The following is a 13,223-nucleotide window of genomic DNA, read 5'->3' as shown; positions in this document are numbered from 1 at the left end:
ACATTTTACATCTTCAGTGGTTTTTCATTTAGTTATGGATTTCGTTTGAATTTCAGTGTTTAAAAATTGATCAGCTGCTGCCCTCTTGTGGGAATCGTGTGTCATTGCGTTTCTTAGTTACCTAGAACTTTTGCTTCTTAATTTTAATGGAGTTTACTTTTCTAGCGTATTTCTGAAAGGTGGAGAGCAGAAAGAAGCATTTTGAGATGTTCCTCTTTGGTGCAGTTGGACTAATATGTTCCAAAATCCACCCTTTCTCTGTGTATAATCAAGACACAGATCTTTTGTTTACATGGCTTTCCTATTGAATTCACTTGTAGGAAGGTGCAGTGTTAGAACATTTTTATACTAGCAGAAGAAACTCTGAGCCCCCTCAGTTGTTGCCGTCCTCCTGCTATCTCATCCTGCTTGGCACCTAAGATACCAACTTTGGTTTCTTTATCTGTAGGTTGGCTTATTTTGAATGCTTCATTTTAGTCTCTTTCAAGGTTCATCCACGCTGGAGTGTGTACCAGGACTTACTTCCTTTTATACTTATGTAATATTCCATTGTATAGATATTCATCATTTTATTATTCATCTTATTGATTGATAGATATTGGGACTATTTACACTTTTTGGCTAAAAGGAGTAATGTTTCTGTAAGCATCTGTTTACAAGTTTTGGCATAGAAACAACTTCATTTTTCATATGTACGTACAGGATACATTTTGGTTCAGACTGTCACTGTTTACAACTTTATAACTGATTTTCAAATGGTTGCACCAGTCTACATTTCTCCCAGCACTGAATGGAGGGCTTCAGTTTGTCCATATCCTTGTCAGTATTGGTTACCGTCTAACTCACTGATTCTAGTCATCCTAGCCGGTCTGAGTAGCATCTCATTGCAGTCTGTGAGCTCTAATGGATGTTGCTTATCTCAGGAGCATGGCTGTGGTCAGATGCGGTAATCAGTGAGTGTGGCGTAGTGGTTCTCCTTCTAGGGTAGAGCAGGTTTACATTGATATGACCGAGGGAGCCATCACAAGCAGACATTCATGAAATATGATACTGCCCTTCTCTTGCTCTCAGCTTATAAAGCACTTAAGGAGTATTGGCCAGGTCTCTATGCTGTAGAAAATAGAAAAGAGCTCATCTGTCGTTTGACCCTTGAGAATGATGGAGAGCACAGGCACACTGTCTTCATGCAGAATGAAGTTTCTAAAATGGTATCTCCTAGTTGAGAGCAGAGCTGCAAGCACTAATGTGGTATTTTGACCCCCAGTACCTGTTTTCAGTAGTTCTGAGGTTTGAAATCAGCCTTGTGATTTCTAGGCAAGCACTCTATAGGTTGTTATTTGTGAAGTGTTATTTAAAGACATTGCAACACTACTAGACTGTCTTCTTACTTAGAGGCTTTTTTCCTTTTTTCTTTTTGGTACTGGTCCTGAGGCTTTAATTCAACACAACTTTACTTCTGGCCTGTCTTTTTGTTTGTATGTGTATTGGAGAAAAGAGTCTCATGGTGTTTCCTGCCCAGGTTGGCTTTGAACCACAACATTAGGATTTCAGTCTCCCAAATAGCTAGGATTACAGTCATGAGCCACCAGTGCCCAGCAAGGCCTTTTATTTTTATCTACAGTGCAGCTGATATGTATATATAATCAATTGATAACGTGTATCTAATCCTTTGTTTTACATGACTTCCTGTGATATGTTCCTATGCAATATCTAATACTAATAACTGTCTCTTGATTTCTTTTTCTCCCTTCAGTTTGATGAGTGGTGTTAAGAATAATGTTGGAAGAGGCATCAATGTTGCCTTGGCAAATGGTAAGAGTGATTTTTGTAATTCATGAAAATCATCGGTGGATGTTTTTTTCTTAATACATGTGTGCTAAAGGAAAATGCTGTGAAGAGGTGGAATTAGGAAGCACCATTAGGGATGGTGAAGGCTTTCCCTCACCTTCTTCCAGAGCAACACAGATGGAGACTTGGTATCTGAATATTCCCAGCATGCATCCTTGTCTGGTGCCTTGTCTGGAGAGCTTCCCAGAGGTTGTCAGCAAGCGGCCAAATTGGGAAATTATGAAATGTTGCTTCACTGTTAGGAAGTCTAGCACAGCATAAAGACAAGGTAGGCAGGAATGGGGTATGTCACATGGTAAAGGATGAGGGACTAGATAAAAGGAGGAATGAAGATAAAATTTATTATAAATTTTTGCTATGGTCCAAATGGTCCTTTTTTTTTTTTTTAACTTTGTTGTGGGGCTTGAACTCTGGGCCTGGGCGCTGTCCCTCAGTTCTTCAGCTCAAGGCTGGTACTCTACCACTTGAGCCACAGCACCACTTCCCAGTCCATATTCCCATAGGCTCATTCATATAAAGTTCATTGAATCCTGAGTTTGTTGAGTGTTGTGAAATTAAATTGGAAAATCCAAGCCACGAGTGAGAGTTCACTTTGTTCTGGTTCATAAATAAGTGCCATGTGAAAGTGGATGGACTGACTAGAAACCACCAGCTAGCCCCTTACCTACAGCACAGCAGAGAAAAAGAAGTTTGTACTTCTTTCCCAAGCAGTCAATTTTCAGTTTGTAACTTCTGCATTTTCTACTCCAAAATGTTCAATATCTAGTCATCTACTTAATTGATATTAAAGGGGAAATAAGCATAATTTTTAAATACCTTTATTATAGAACAAAATATGTTTCTGATAGATATTTCTTTTGTTTTTGTAAAGAGGATTTTTTTTCTTTTTTCCTTTCTTAAATTGGAATAAAATGATAAAGTATATTCTAGCGTTGAATAGAAATGGTCTGCAGTCTATAGAGAATTTTTTTGTGCTCTCATTGGCATAAAAGATGAACAAATAAGTCCTTTCCAAAAGTTACCCTTCAAAAATATATTTGTGATATATGCAATTTGGATTTTAAGTTCCTAAAGTTGTTCCCACCCTGCTACTGAATTCATGGATCCTTAGGTAAATCAGATCCTTCGTCTTCTGCAGTGTGGGGTGGATCTCAGTTGCATGACTCACCCAAATGCTTTCTCTTTCAGGTAAAACGGGGGAAGTACTGGACACAAAATATTTTGACATGTGGGGAGGAGGTACGTGCATTCCTGATGGCTCTGTTGTGCTTGGGGCGGTGCGGTGATCACGTCAGGTGTGACAGAGGTCATGGTAGGGTGCAGTGGCGTGCGGGTGTTCACTTTGAGTCTCCTGCTTTCTTGACTTAGTGTACTGCTGTAGTCAAGTGTTCAGTCATATTGCTTGTAGTTTGTTTTCACCAGGGAAATTGTTTGCAGTATGCAAACAAATGAGGATAAGACCACTCTTAAAAAATGCGCTTCAGCAAGTCTGAGTCTTGAGGATATGGGATAGACAGAGGGAGAATGATGAATGATGAATCATGACTAATCAAGATGCATTACATGCATACTAGTGACATGTTCAGTTGAAACTTTTGTACAAATATTTAAAGAAAACAATGAAAAAGAAATCTGAGTCTTGTTTTCAATAGGACAACAAATTCAAAACCTGAAGCTGCTTTAAGGCTGTCTGTAGTGTAGAAGGAATAAATTTGAAGACCATCATAAACAATGTCAGCATTTTTAACTGGATTCATTTGTCCACATTTGATTTCTTTCAGTCTCAAAAATAACCTGATAGAGGAGCCTCGGGCACTCCAAATAAAGTGTAATAATCCTGCCTACTCCTTGCTAACCTCAGTACTGTGGCTAACTGTTAATGAGATGAGAGAAGGAATAGAATGCTGTTTGTAATTCACTGGACTTAGTGTTTTGTCTCTCTGTATTTGGAATCTTTGAAGGAGTGGAAAGCAGTAGGTGGCCTTGCCAGGAAAGGAGTTGGCCCCAAGGGAGAAGGCCACCCTTTTCTTCACACGTGATGGACAGCCTGCACTGGCCAGCACCTTTTCCCTCCTGGACTATTTTCTCCCTTCCCATCAACAGCTATTGTTAAGTCACCGACTATTAAGCTTCCTGAAGTTTATGTCACCAGTTCTCACCCAATTCTGCTTGTCTACCATGCAGCGTATAATAAGATGCTACGTGTATTTCTTCCTTAAGTAAGGAAGAATACTCGTAGAGAACACTTAGGGCTGTCAAAAGTTTGCAGTAACCAAAAATATTACCCTGAGTTTTAGATTGCAGTGGCATGATTGTTCTTACAAAGTTTATAAAACAGAAACTCATTCCCAAAGCGGTTCATCAGCCATGTAACCGGAAGCTCTGGTAGCCCCTTCTTCTCTCCCATTAAAGACAGATGGACACCCCCCCACCCCCCCACCCCCCCCACTCCCCCCACCCCCGTGAAAACCCTTGCCAAGTGAAGACAGCATTGCAGCTGCATTACATTGCAATCTTCTTTGCATTTAAATGGGAATCGTTTGTTAGCTGCTTGCTTTGGGACATGTTTTCTGAGAAATGAGAAAAAGCCTTTGGAATCTTTGCTATGGGGAAAGAAAAACTGGAGTAAATTTGAATTAACTTAGTTTTGAAGTAGAGCTAGACTGGATGGCTATCAAGAAACTTGACGCTGCAACATTCAAGATGGAAAATGATTTCTGGTGTCTGGCCTGGCATTTTTAGCAGTTTCTAGTCACTGAAGAGGTTTATTTTGAAGTCTCTGTGGTTCTGTTGCGTAAGATGATGATAATATTTGCCACTGTCAGATTGACATTTAGTGACTTGCTCCATTCCTCTTTCCCCTCCCCTCTCACTATTCATTGCAAATAGAGTTGGAAAAGTCTCTAAATTTGTGTGTATGCATTTATAAAATTTCATCTTTAAAATTACACATCTCTTTGAGAAATAGGATAAAAGCCCTGTCCCTTCTTTTGAGCAAAGTTCTTATGCAGCTGGGCATCAGTGGTTTGTGCCTACCATCCTAGCTAGTTGGGAGGCTGAGATTGAGAGGATTGTGGTTTGAGGCCAGCCCAGGCATACACAAAAGAGCCCTCTCAACCCAGGAGCTAGTCATGATGGCCCATTCCTGTCATCTCACCTGTGCTAGGAAGGGTAAGATTTTAGGTGCATGCTTGAGCAGGAAGTGAGATTCTGTCACAGAAATAATCAGTGTAGACAAAGGGTTAGAGGTGTGGCTCAGTTGTGGAGTCTCTGCCTAGCAACCATGAGGCCCTGAACTCAAACCACACAACAGTTTTTATACAGGTAGTTTGATGTATTCACAGATTCCATGAGCCCATCTTCTATTCCCTGATACTTACCCTGGATATCAGAATCAGGCTTTCCTGATCCCTAGATCATAAAGAACTCTCAGGTTCTTTCTTTACCCTCTAGTCAGACTTTGCTACCAATATCTACCAGCCTCAGGGACGTCCGGGCTAAAGACATAATAGGTCTGACCATTGTATTACAGTAGTCCTGTGGGATTACTTTCTTTTAGGAATCAAGTCTTCTGAGTGCTTTGTATGTTACGGACTCTTGATGGCTATTCAGTTTCTTGTTTTCTTTTTTTCCCCTGCCAGATGTGGCTCCCTTTATTGAGTTTCTGAAGGCCATCCAGGATGGGACAATAGTCTTAATGGGCACATACGACGATGGCGCTACCAAGTAAGGCAACGAACACTTCCTCCAGCTTGTCCTTCAGCATTAGAAAACAAATACAGTTTGTGAACTGGAGCAAGTAATCTGGCTAACAGGAACTCCAGCTGCATTTTTAAAGTGGCTTTCCTTTCTTTATCCTTTCGCTTAATTTACATTGTAAGCGCATACTGAATGTACAAATGGACGGGTTGCCTGAGGTACTTTCATACATAGGTAACACATTGACTTGTCCACCCATCTCTTCATCCCAGGTCTTCCGAACCTTCTCTCTTCCTCTAGAGCCCTTCTCCGTCCCTAAAGGTTCTTGTTCATTTTTTGTGTTCCTTCTGCTTGTTTCCCTTCCCCATCAGTTGTCTTCCTGTTTTCTGTAGAAATATTTGCCGTTACTAATGTGTGAAAATTAGAATCACATTATACATTTGGTCAAGCAGGAGATAGTAAGTGGTTTGAAATCGGGCCTCAGGCCTACCCAGCGTGTTCTGCTACTTGAGTCATACTCCGAGGCCTTTTTGCTTTAGTTTTGTTTGTTTGTTTGCTTGCTTGTGTTCTTTTGTATAGGATTTTGTACTTTTGCTGGGGGCCAGCTTTAGACTCTGATCCCCCTATCTGAGTAGTCTCCAGGATTGTAGGTACGTGCTACCCTGCCAGCTTAGTTGTGTGATATACAATATAACATGGTGTCTGGGCTGGCCTAAAACCCTGAACTTCACAATCTCTGCCTCCCAAGTAGCTGGGATTATAGGCATGAAACACTGCATCTAGCATATTGTATGTCATTTTTTTAATATCTTTATTTATAGTCTAGCTTTTTCTGGCTTTAAGATTCTTCAGTAGCATGTTTTTCTGCCTCACCAAATTTGTCACATGGTATCACCTGTATTTAAAAGTTCCTCTATTGCCAGATTTTTTTTAATCCAATAATATTGTGATAGCACTTTCGTACAGAAAATATCTTTCTGGCTTTGTGTATGTGTGTTTGTGTGTGTGTGTGTATACACGTATGTGCGTATGTGTGTGTATATGCACATGCGCTTGTGCTTGTACTAGGGCTTAAACTCAGGACCTTGAGCTTCTGCTCAGTTTTTTTGCTCCTTTCTAGTCCTTTACCACTTGAGCCATGCTTCCAGTACAGCTTTTTGATAGATAGATGGAGATGAGAATCTCTACAAACTTTTCTGCCTGTGCTGGCTTCAAACTGTGACCCTCCCCACCTGAGTAACTAGGATTGTAGGACTGATCTACCAGCACCTGGCTTCAGGAATTTCTGGAAGTAAAATTAATTTTATGTTTTTTTTTCCTGAAAGCTATAAATTATAGAGATTTGCAAGATGCAGAAAAGCCTAAAAAATGAGTTATAGTTCATCTCCCATGCAGGAATAACCTCAACGTTTTATGTTCCATGCCAGATGATTGTATATGCCTGTTTTCTTCCTTTATTGATGGCGTGAGTCACCAATGCCCAGTTTGCATATCTTACCTTATTTAAGGACTTACTAAATCTGTAAATTGAAGGTTCATGTGTTAATGACAAATTCTTTATGTAGCAGTGGAGAGCCAAAGAGGATGTAATTAGGTTTTCTTTTTCAAAAGCACAAGTGTTTGGCTTGCTCTTTTGTTTTAACTGAGAGAATAAGGTGTTACCTGTGTAATGTGACGCTTTTAACCTTTTTGAAAAGCCCCCCTTTCTGAAGACACATACCTTTTTCTTCACTGTCTTCTTTTCATTATTCTTTAAGACAATCAGAACTGTTCTTCTTGAGAGTCATAATATGCTGATTCCAAGTTACCCTAAGTGACAGATTTCATGGTGGATGCTTTTGACTAGCAAAGACCTTCTAGGCTACCTGACTCCTGCTGATCCACCTGCTCAGTCTTCTTTGGAATGCCTCTGTAATTATATCTCTAGGACCCCTCACTTACTAAAGGTGCCAGGCCCCTTGCTGCCTTGCCTCTCTATCTGAAACCAACAAGAGGCTAAAAAAAAAAAAAAAAGATCCCTAAACTTTCTGTTCTCAGGGTGGGCTGGCTCTGAATTCTTCCCAATAGTCATTAACCAAACAATAAAAATGTTCCCCTAGTCACTTGATACAGCAAGTATTTGAAGGTAATTGACGTGTCTCTTTTAGTTTGCTCTTTTCTAGGCTCTTTTCATCGTTTATCATATTATGTTTCTAGTTTGTTTTACCCTCCTGGCTATATTTCTTAGGCATTCTTTAGTTGATTATTGTCTCTGTTAAAGTGAATGTCGCAAATTAAACACAGTGTTCCAGATGTGGCCTGGCCAGTACATGGTCCAATGGAGAGACCATAACTTGCCATGTTTCAGAGATTACATTTCCTTGAATATTCATGTAGCTTAGCATTAGTTTTCTTTAAACAATCACATCACATTTTTGGCTCATGTGAGTTTTTGGTCAAGTTAGATTTTTAGATCTTTCCATTTGATCTCAGACTTTTTCTTAAAAAAAAAAATGTCAAGCCAGGTCTTTCTCTCCATTTAGAACTTGAGTTTTTGTTTAATTTAGATGAAGGAATTTGTATTCGTTTATTCGTGTTAAATTCAACTTTGCGGATGTGGACCTGGTTGGTCTTGGATCGCATGTTTGTCCTCGGAGGTTTCGAGAGTCTGTCTTTGTACTCCCTCCAAAGTTTCCCCATGTCTAAATAGAAGTCCTCGATGAAAACATTTACCAAGGGCATCGGGCCACCCTGCTAGAGTCAACCTCATACAAGAGATTCATCTAGTAATTACCTGCAGAAATGACTGACCGAACAGGGCCAAGAGGGTGCCATCCATCTGCCATTTAATTATTTTATGCATAGCAGCTACTGTCTGAGCTTCTCAGTTGCCTATGTACAATCCACAGAGGATACCAGTGGAGGTTCCCTGCTCTGCCGCAGACAGCTGAGATGCCATTCACGGACTGCTCTTGCCTCCTCTCCCACTGGTACCCGTTCCTTCCTCTTTGCACTTCTGTGCTTTCAGGATCTGTAGGGTCTGCACGATCTTCCTTGTCTTCTGTTCTACACTGTGGGTAGGAATTAAGATTGGTTTTATTGGACCATTATTGCTAAAATCTTCTTTGTCTTAGAAACTGGAAATATTTAACTTTTCATGTCTTCGGTTCCTCATTACTCTCCTCCCCCTCCCCCTTTTTTTGATGCCAACACTGGTGTTTGGACTCAAGATCTTGTACATTTGCTTAGCTTTTTCACTCAAAGCTGGCACTCTGCCATTTGATCCACAGCTCCATTTCTGGCTTTTTGCTCCTTAATTGGAGATAAGAGTTTCATGAACATACCTGCCAGGGTTTGCTTCAAAGCTTCATCCTCATATCTCAGCCTCCTGAGTAGCAAGGATTACAAGTATGACCCACTAGTGGCCCAGTTCAGTCCACTTTACATTTTTCTAAAATAACCAACACTTGCCTTGCATACCCCATCAGCAAGCCCCCTCATTACTGGAATTGTTTTAAAAATGCAAATAAATAAAGCATGCCATTTGTCTTTAGAGACTATACCCAGTATTTCTTAGATTAAGGTACTGAAGAAGTTGAGAGATACTAGCTTGGATTGTTAACAGAGCAGAAGCATAAATCCATACCTTCTTTACCAACTTTTCTGCTCTTTGCGAACATAATACTCCCTTAGCAGAACAAGCCTGTGTTCAGAGGAACTGCTGTTTGAGGGATGTACTATAGCAGTGCATAGCAATAACCTGTCCATGTGATCCTCCTTTTGCTACCTCTGTTATCTTTGTAGCTCTACAGTCAGCATTCCTATTGAGTTTCCTTTCCCCTCTGAGAGAAAGGAGGAGGAAGGGAATCCCTCAATGGTTAGAATGATAATCCACACAAAATTCTGGATGGTATCAGTGCAGTGGCCATTTCCTGTGCTGATGGAGTCACCGCACTCCTCCTTAGTGTACACAGCTGTTATGTGATTTATATTTTCATTTTTCAAATAACTAAAGTACAATGTTATATCTCTACTCTCAAAAATTGTTTTATCTGAAAACATTGTGCTAGAAATATCCATATTTCTATCCTCATTTCCTTTCTTTTAAAAAAATTACTTATTTCTTGTTTATGTGGTACTAAGGAATCAAACCCAGGGTCTCAGGCATCCTAGGCAAGCACTCTACCACTAATCCACATTCCCAGCCCCTTCATTTACTTTTAGTTTACCCACATGTAAGAAAATCGTACAAAGGACTTAATGGAGATTCAAATGAATGGTTTTACAAAGGTCTTGGTTACTGAAGACCTTGGTGTAGCCCAGGTAGACATCTATAAAGACAGTACCACTCCTTATTTATTTGATTAAATATAAGGAAAATAGTTAAATGAAGGTAAAGACAGACATCTAGAAAATACTTCCTAATTGAATAACTTTAAAATTAGTTGCTATACTTTGTCTCGTTCATCTCTATAGAATTCAAATAGGCATATGCTGTGAAAGAAAATTCTCTTGGATATATGTAAGCTAGCGAGTTCCCATTTTGCTGTTGATCTAAATATCCTAGATGAATGAATCAGTGTTAGCTAAATTACATAAAGTACCCTCTAATCATTGTTCTGTTCTTTCTTTATTGTTTTAAGACTCAATGAAGAGGCACGAAAGCTAATTGCAGAACTGGGGAGCACATCGATTACTAACCTTGGTTTTAGGGACAACTGGGTCTTCTGTGGTGGGAAGGGCATTAAAACAAAAAGCCCTTTTGAACAGGTGAGTGTCCTGAAGCACTTTGATAACTCATGGACAAAAATAATGTGTGAAACTGTGGGACATATGCCCACACTGGTTATTTGAAAATTAAGTTAGGCAGATATTGAATATATTCATTTACTTTTCATCAGTGCTTGCCAGTCATTTATTTGAAAGTACCAGAGCACTTCTCAAACTTCACAATTTAAAATTAAATCACGCATTTGTCCCCACGTCCTCCAGTGTGTTGAGATGGGGTTCCTTTTAAGACTTGAAGGGAACATACTGGTTATTAAGGATTTCAGTTAAGCTTTGGATTTTAGAATCCATTGAAAATACTTGCAGCCTTCACAGAATATAAACTTGACGTTCTGACTAATAAATAAGCATTTAAAAATATCTACAGGGCTTCGTTTCTCACTTGGCTTTTTGCAAGTTTGTCACATAGGTGCCAGGCCTCCAGCGTCACTCATTTAATTTCTTGAGCGATAATTTATATGACCTCATTGTTGACATGAACGTTACTGAAGTGAGAGTGAGTCATGTTATGGCAAATGAGCAACTTGGAAAGTTGTTGTTTTTTTTTTTAACTATACACTGTTATTGTATTCCGATAGCATATTAAAAATAACAAGGATACAAACAAATATGAAGGGTGGCCTGAAGTTGTAGAAATGGAAGGATGCATCCCACAGAAGCAGGACTGAAGACTGGAGAAAACTGACAGAAATGCACTTTCACTGTTAATGGGAGAGCTGTAAAGAAGAAACTACATGTACATATTTTAATAGCATGCAGCCATCTTGGTGTGTGCATGAGCATTGTCTCTGTTGATACTGGGATTATTTATTGCTGACATAAAAAGTTACCTTTGTAAATAGTCCTCATCTGGAACAAATCACTGAACCATTTTTAAGCACATTTCCCTAGAAGTACAATGTTTAGATTGTTATGGTAATAATATACTCAGTGGATTACTGAGCAGATTGTCAAAATTATGTGTCTACATATATATATATATATACATAGATATGCATATATATATGTACTAATAGCTGTGAAAACTTATCATGGAACAATAGGCTTTTAGGGAGGAGATATAGATACACACATGCGTGTATGTGTCTGTATAAATATATATAAATATCTGTTTTGTGATGATAATATCTTTTAAGTTAAAGGTATTTGACTAGTAGTATATGTAATGTTACCTTACCAACCTTACAATCTGACTTCTGATGTCTTTCTTTCTATTTTTCTTTCTTAAGAACCAAGAAATAAAATGTTTGATATGAAGACTTGTATCAGATTTGTGAGAAGCACAACCAATTTTTTTTTTTTTAATGCACACAGTCAAAGTCAATATATAAAGGTGATGGCATTCAGAACGGTAGCCCTGGACTTTGTGTTAGCAGTGATGGTAGCTTCATATAAGCTTTACAGAGCAAGACTTCAGGTGTGATATGTTGCAACATGGCAACACGGGAGCCAGACCATATCCCCTCCTCAACCCTAGGAGGCCATTCAGGAGAATGAAGGCAGTGAATGTATGTTCAGCCCCACAAGCTCATTTCCCTTATGTCATTGTTACCAGCACTGGCCAGGTTGTTTGAACAGGGGCATTCTCTAGTGTCATATTAATTTTAATTTGTCAACCAACAAATTCTGTATTTATGTCATCTGACTATGTAATTGTTATTATTAACTGAAGCGATAGTGTCATGTTTAGAAAATTCAAGTAGAGTCATATTTAAAAAGTAATTGTGTTTGTTCCCAAATGGCTGTATGCTTAATTCTATATATATTAAAAAAAAAAAAGGAGATCTAACTTTTCCTGTCACAAGTTTACTACAAGACTACATTTCCACTTCTTTATAAATTTCTTTGGGGCATTAAATCATCCTGTTGTGTGTGAGTATTACACAGCTCTTGTCTATGAAGTATCTTATCCCAGAGTGTAGACTGATCAACCTGATTAAACTACCTTTTCCAGAAGAAGGCAGTGCTTCAATTCTGAACCTACGTTTTAGATGGTTTGTATGTATAAGAAAAATGAAAAGCAATGTTCATTATTTGGCTGTAAGTTGGAAATTATTCAGCTCTTTCTTAAATACTAAAGAACTTTGGGGACTGTTTCTTCCCTCTGAGTGAATGTAATTCATAAGTAAATTCACCACCTATGTTTCACCCATTTTTGTAAACTCCTCAGATTTTTGGTGCTTATATACTAAATCACATTCACTGTGTATATTTTGACATTCAGAATACTTCCCTTGATTCTGTAAACTCACAAAATACCTGTTTTACAGTTCTAGGGATTGTAAAAAATGTTGCTTTTTTTTTTTAGTATTGAAAATACTCTTGGTTTTACATTTTGACTTTTTTTATTACTAGGAAAGTAATATTCCTACGGAACTTCACACTAAGAATCTTTTTTTTTTTTTTTTTTTTTTTACAAAAAAACATTTTACTGCTTAACGTGAAAAAAAAAATTCATTCCTGTGGTTAAACACAGTAGTATCCTCTGTATATATCTCAACATGTATAAAATCTGAGTATCTTCATTGAAGGTCATCCTTTTGGTTTTAAAGACTAAAACTCAGCTTTTACAGGTGAATAAAATGTCAGAAAACTAGGGATAAAGATTGGTTATGTAACTACTTTGGTATAGCTTGTTTTCATATGAATTCTGTCTTGTACAGATTGTGCCAACTTAACTCTGGAAGCAATAATTTTACTATATTTTATTTTCAGATCTTCGTAAAGTCAGCTGTAGAAGTGAAATGATTCTCATTGAATGTTTGAGAAGTTTCACTATTAAAGTTAGAACTTTGACATTGACATTTAGTTTTAAGTGGTGTTTTAAGGGCTTGTGAATGCACATTTTTGTTTGTAATTACAGATGCTGTCCTAAAGCAAGTGTGTTATATAAATGTTCTGACTGCAAA

The 13,223-nt window shown here is 38.4% G+C and overlaps 1 protein-coding gene across 2 annotated transcripts in view; it reads left to right on the top strand.

Annotated features, from left to right (window-relative positions):
- Window positions 1-12,724, top strand: part of Fam3c (FAM3 metabolism regulating signaling molecule C) — a 39,600-nt gene extending 26,876 nt beyond the window's left edge. For both annotated transcript variants that reach the window (XM_069996643.1, XM_069996642.1), the window contains 5 exons: window positions 1,754-1,812; window positions 3,037-3,087; window positions 5,490-5,574; window positions 10,170-10,296; window positions 10,893-12,724. In XM_069996643.1, coding sequence (XP_069852744.1) covers window positions 1,754-1,812; window positions 3,037-3,087; window positions 5,490-5,574; window positions 10,170-10,296; window positions 10,893-10,982 — 412 coding nt within the window. In that variant the 3' untranslated portion in view covers window positions 10,983-12,724. The remainder of the gene's footprint in view (window positions 1-1,753; window positions 1,813-3,036; window positions 3,088-5,489; window positions 5,575-10,169; window positions 10,297-10,892) is intronic.
- The last annotated feature ends 499 nt before the right edge of the window (window positions 12,725-13,223 follow it).

This window comes from Dipodomys merriami, unplaced genomic scaffold (genome assembly GCF_024711535.1).
Source record: "Dipodomys merriami isolate MVZ:Mamm:240054 unplaced genomic scaffold, mDipMer1.0.p SCAF_5, whole genome shotgun sequence".
NCBI classification, from domain to species: Eukaryota; Metazoa; Chordata; class Mammalia; order Rodentia; family Heteromyidae; genus Dipodomys; species Dipodomys merriami.
This window is presented reverse-complemented; position numbering and strand designations above follow the sequence as displayed.